The sequence below is a fragment of the Papaver somniferum genome, chromosome 3 (assembly GCF_003573695.1).
Source record: "Papaver somniferum cultivar HN1 chromosome 3, ASM357369v1, whole genome shotgun sequence".
Classification (NCBI taxonomy): domain Eukaryota; kingdom Viridiplantae; phylum Streptophyta; class Magnoliopsida; order Ranunculales; family Papaveraceae; genus Papaver; species Papaver somniferum.
Genome location: NC_039360.1, coordinates 26280543 through 26286273, shown reverse-complemented (window position 1 = coordinate 26286273; position 5731 = coordinate 26280543). Strand labels below are relative to the sequence as shown.

General features: G+C 36.6%; 1 protein-coding gene across 1 annotated transcript; it reads left to right on the top strand.

Moving 5' to 3' along the window:
* The first annotated feature begins 257 nt into the window (after positions 1-257).
* Positions 258-2598, top strand: LOC113361053 (B3 domain-containing protein Os01g0723500-like). The gene is made up of 4 exons (XM_026604434.1): positions 258-376; positions 1353-1674; positions 1787-1941; positions 2263-2598. The coding sequence occupies exons 1-4, from the start codon at positions 266-268 to the stop codon at positions 2416-2418; spliced, it is 744 nt and encodes a 247-aa protein (XP_026460219.1). The 5' UTR covers positions 258-265; the 3' UTR covers positions 2419-2598.
* Positions 2599-5731: the final 3133 nt, after the last annotated feature.

The window sequence follows — 5731 nt, the reverse complement described above, 5'->3', positions numbered from 1 at the left end:
AGTTTTAATGAAGAGATGTGTGGGTTTGGTGGTTGGGTTTCTCAGATTTTTAATGAAGCCCCAGTGCCCGTACTTCCTATAGCGAACTATGATTGGTTTTCAGCCTGCAAATTATGTCTTTTTTTTTATTATTTTCTTCAAAGCAAGCAAAAGGGAGTACATACTACATGGACCAAAGGAAAAAAAAAACCCATTTTTTTGTTTTGTTTTGAAAAGGAAGTGGTGGAGTGTTTTTTTCATGGTGATTTTGTGATCAACAGAAAAGATGGTGAAGAAGACGAGAAAAACAACAAGTTCCAAGTCATCTTCATCAGTAACTAGAAGAGTTCCTGAGTTCTTCAAGATCTTTTTCTCCCCTCGAAGCTTCCACAAAATGGTAAGCAGCATATCTTTTCTTTAAGAAACTGTGAAAGGACAATGTTTTCTATACTCTATATGTCATTTACTTATGCCCTCAAGTAAGTATGAAAGGTAGAAAGAATTTCAAGTTATGAGAACTGAGATTGCTGAAAAGTGCTATCTATTCTTTTTTGAAAATGGAAGGTACTGAATGAGCTTGGCTTGTTATTTGAGAATTGCAATAATGCTTTTTGTTTGAAGGGTATGCCATATGCTGAAAAGTGCTATCCAAAGTATTTTACCTAGCCTTTTCCCCTTTGGCTCAGATCAAATCCTTCCACTGAGTTGCACATGCAATAGTTGGTTGATGTGATTTCACATCCTCGTTTGTTTGGATTATCCACAGTTGGGATTGCATTTTGAACGGCTGACCAAGTATGAATTTGCACTTTAGTAGGAACATGAATAACCCAGATGCATCTAAGAGAAATAGAGATTGGAGCTGACTGCTGCCTGCACATCCGTTGATGGCAATCTTTTACGGTAAAGCCAGAATTACAGAATATCTGGTCTTCCACCTAATCTGTCAGATGTATGAATCTTAGATACAGTACTTCCTTAACGTGGCTACTGCAACTTGTTTTTGCAGAAAGGATCTCAGTTTGCGAGTTGAATTTTAAAATCATCTTTGTCTCTAACTGTTATTGCTGAAAAGTGCTGTCTATTTGTTTTTATAATGAAAGGTAGTGAATGAGCTTGGTTTGTTATATGAAATGAAACAATGCTTTTTGTTTAAAGGGTATGTCATATGTAGTATAATTATAGCGAACGAGTACTTCAAGTAGTAGTTTGTTTGCATAAAGTTATTGGGTGAATTAGTTTACTACATGAAATTTCAATCAGATGGAGCTTTTGAATACAATTATGTAATGGTGACTTCTTTTTTTTGGATTGATGTATGAATCTTAGTTACAGTACTTTCTTAACGTGGCAAAGGCAATTTATTTTTGCAGAAAGTCCCTATAGAGTTCTTGGAACAATTAACATGTGAAATTCCTGAAATATTTTCATTACGTGGTCAAAGTGGAAAAGTTTGGAGTGTACGCTTACTTGAGATGGGTGATGGCTATTACTTTGAAAACGGATGGCAAGACTTTGTGATTGATAACTTCATGAGCGATCAAGACATTTGTGTTTTTAAATATGTTAATGATTTTCGGTTACAAGTGCAAATATTTGAGCAAAATGGATGTGAAAAAGAATCTGCTTTTGAAGCCAATTGCAGTCAAGCATCTTCTCCAAGACGCTGGCGGAAAAAGGCAGCGAAGAATCAAGGTAAGTTTCCAATATCTAAGTGAAGTTAATTTTTCTAGTTGTTTATCTTCTTTCAGTCTCCATGGTTGATAATTAATTTCTGTTATCATATGACTGAATCTGTTTGTTGTAGATGAAAGACTAGGAGGACGTTTAATGTCACGAAGACGTGACATCACAGTGGAAGAAGAAAATATGGCATGGAATGCAGCACTTGGGTTTGTCTCTAGAAATCCCTATACAGTGATCACTATGCGAAATTCCCATGTTTATACTGGATACTGTCTGGTGAGTTTCTGATTTCCTCGACTTTTTTACTTCTTTTTTTCTTTGTGATCAGCAAAAGTTAGCATAAATGAATAAACTATAAGTATTATAATGAGCTTAGTAACCTCTATGACCTCCCTGTTTAAGATCCATGTAAATCCAAAACTGTCTATAAGAAGTATTGCCAAATGAGCATGGCCTTTAAAAAATTCAGTAGCAAGTGGGTGATTGTTCCAAGTTCTTCCTTACATATATAGCACCCGTAAAATTGTCTTGTAATATGGTTAATATTGATTCTTGTCCTGTTTTTAACTTTAACATCAATTTGTTTTGTTAACGCAGCCATTGCCACGCTCATTCTGCAATGAGCATCTTCCTGATCGCAGTCAAGATATGACTTTGAGGGATCCTCGTAGAGAAGTGTGGGACTCCAATCATAAGACTGATCTGAAACTTCCTAATCTAGGGGAGCAGCATCATCTACACTTTGCTTGCTAACGTTCCCATCATGCCTGGGGCTATTGCCCCCACCGAGCACCTACTTATTCTTCTTCTTCTTCTTCTTCTTCTTCTTCTTCTTCTTCTTCTTCTTCTTCTTCTTCTTCTTCTTCTTCTTCTTCTTCTTCTTCTTCTTCTTCTTCTTCCACTGTATCTCGTGATCTTCTTAATTTGATCTCAATGGCCTACTCTCTTATGTGATTTTGTGTCTCTTTGTTGGCTGCCTGCCTGTCTGAATGAAACTTGTTTACTAACTAGTACGGCACATGAGCTAAGCTTGGTCAGGGGGCTTGGATTTAATGGGTATATATACATACTCACTTGATACTTGACTAGAATTATGGGATCATTTTTTATTGGGTTATTTACCGTTTGGTAGCTACCAAATGTCTAATACCTAACCTTGGTATCCCACATTTTAAATAGTAACCCCTTATAGGGACGACATGGTTTATTAGAGGGGCGGCATTTTAATAGGACAAAAAGAGTCATTACATGATCATTCAAGGTGTCTCTTTTTAAAAAAAACTGGAAATGACAAATTAACCCTCATAATTGATAACCTAGTTTAGTGATGATAATCAAATTTAGTGTTAATGATTAATTTCATTTATATTAACTCAACATCAAAACCAAAATCAGATTTTTAGGGTTAAAAAAAAAAGTTTAGAGGAGAAGGTCGATCTCAATCAATTGAGGAAATTAACCAACAAAATGAACAACCAGGACCTGAAAATGACCGGGTATACTTCTAAATTAGTCTCAACTAGTTTTTTGTTGCTCAAAGTTATCTAAAGTACGTAAAAAATTCAATTTTTTTTACATTTTCAGAGCTAATTACGGTTGGAATTGTGTTCATAACCAACCGTAAATCGAAGTTACGGTTCGTAAAAGATGAACTACCAACCGTAACTGGTTAAATTTGAAGAAAACCCAACCGTAAAACCAGTTACGGTTGGTAACTAAATGTTCGATACGAACCGTAACTGAGGTACGGTTGGTAACCAAATGCTCGGTACCAACCGTAACTGAGTTACGGTTCGTAAACTAAAATGGTTACTAACCGTAACTGAAAAAAATTCTCAGATATAAGAACATACGGTTGATAATTGAACTATTACCAACCGTAACTCACATAAACCCAGAAATTTCAATTTCAATTTTCATCTAAAACTCTATTTTCGATAAAAATTAAACTTAAATCGAATAAAATAAACCAAATCGTAACTGGGTTTTCAAAACATACCTCATATAAGTCATTATACTACACTTGATTAATTTTCGAATCGTCGATTAATCGAAGACGATGAAATTTTGAGTTTTAAGGGAGGTTACGGTTGATGGGAGGAGGAGAAGAGAAGAAGAAAGAAAACAAATTTTCAATTTAGCTTTGATTTAGGTTAAAAAATGTGGAGGGTAATCTAGTTAATTTACACCCCCTATAGAACATCCCCTAACCAACTAGAGAGACATTACTATCACACTGCTGCCCCTCTAATAAACCCTGCCGCCACTATAGCAAGTTACTTTAAATATTAATGGTTGGTACCTAAGCGGACGTCGACTGCCGTAGATGGTGATTTTGTGATGAGAGGCAAAAGAATGATAAATTGGTCATATCAGATGGACTCGAGTCAATCGGGCTAGTTCAGCTTTAGGCCCTGACTAGCTTGACTTCGTTCCAGGTTACGACTAGTCCAGCCCTACGCCGCGATTAGTTTTGTCGGAGGCCTCGACTAGTCCTTCTCTGGGTCGTGATTGGTCCAAACCTAGGCTGCGACCAATAAAGCACAACCAGTACTCTGTTATATAGATTAACTCTCTGACCAAGCATTATAACTCTAATATAGCCAAGCAAAAAGAGAGAAACATTGTAACCAGCACGGTCGTGATTAGTAAACAGAGCAAGATTCTAAATATGACAAGTCACCCTTGGATTTGAGAAGAAGGAAACGGTATCGACAGGCATCATTGAATACTGATCTTGATTGACCTGTTTTCTACGTATTTGCGAGTCGATGTCGATTATTATCACTTTCCGAAAATCTTTTGAACTTCTAGCTGATTGAACTTACTTGAGGTGGCGATTCTCTTTAGACCAAAAGCATATATTATAGCAATCGCACTTGGAGTATAAATGAAAGGGGTGGAACATAGAGTCTCTTCGAGACACATGGGTATTTAGAATCTTAAAAAGTCAAGGCTCCCAATTGCAGGATTATTTGGATATCCTTTTTTTTGGTTGTTATTGGTCCATGAACGGTAATATGATTACAATAAGGCCAATTCTGTCCACCACCCTTTCCACATAGCCGTATATATACTTGGACGGCTCATGCAGCTCCCAGCTTCCAAGCTAAAGCGACCTCTATATAGAAGGGAAGTTGGGGTAAATACTAAGCATCAGCTGGTAATCCATAAAAAGTTTAGTTAAGTTTCTTAGATGGATTAGCTTGGTTGTCTGATAGTCTTAGTTTTGCAGGCTTAGTTGCTCCAAAAGAACGCTAGACGTAAGTGAAGTGGCTGCTTGATTTGTTCGTTCTGTATTTTTTTTTTTTTTTTTTTTGTGTGGCCTATAGTGCGGCATTTGGTTTGTCTTCTGTTGGATCTGTAACTTTTGTTGGATGTGGATCAAATTGGGTTATATCGGCTAGGCTTAGACAAACAGATGATGAAAGTGAGGACTTCGTCTAGGCTAGTTACTTGATCTGGTTTAATGTACAATGTCAGAATTGCCTAGGTATAACGAAGAAACAACTATGTCAGACTGGTCAGTAGATGCTAAATTCAAGATCATAGTTAAGAAACTTCGTCAGTAGATTAGATTCAAGAAAAATTTATTTCCCTCCCATCACCTAACCAGTAGAATTTTCGCGAAAAGCAAATGACTGCGCTTTCCATCACACTTATCTTACTAACGATATTTCTCAACCGAAGACCCCATATTACCTGACTTGTGGTTCAATTTCTTCTTCGTCAACTGGGATCCACAGTCTTGTATCTAGGATCTATTTCATTGTTTGTTGATTTCCTACTCGATCTGGTGTCGGATGATAATAATTATTTAATGACTCTAAAAACGCAGGGGATACCAAATATACCCAACTTTTCCGTTCAGCAACATGTATAGACAAAAGTTAATACAATATCAAGCAGACCAACTTAATGACCCTTGACAATATGTATATAGAGTTTATATCTTAACCTCTACTCAATCAGTACACGAACAGACACAAGCTCCGTGAACCTGATTGTTAAGCAGAGTATTTAGACGATCTCAATATCCAATATCAATCTAGTCGTATCCAAATAA

Coding starts and splice junctions, on each gene's coding strand:
- LOC113361053 (XM_026604434.1), top strand. CDS start 266: ATGGTGAAGAAGACGAGAAAAACAACAAGTTCCAAGTCATCTTCATCA. Junction 377..1,352: donor CTCGAAGCTTCCACAAAATG/GTAAGCAGCATA, acceptor TTATTTTTGCAG/AAAGTCCCTATAGAGTTCTT. Junction 1,942..2,262: donor TTTATACTGGATACTGTCTG/GTGAGTTTCTGA, acceptor TTGTTAACGCAG/CCATTGCCACGCTCATTCTG.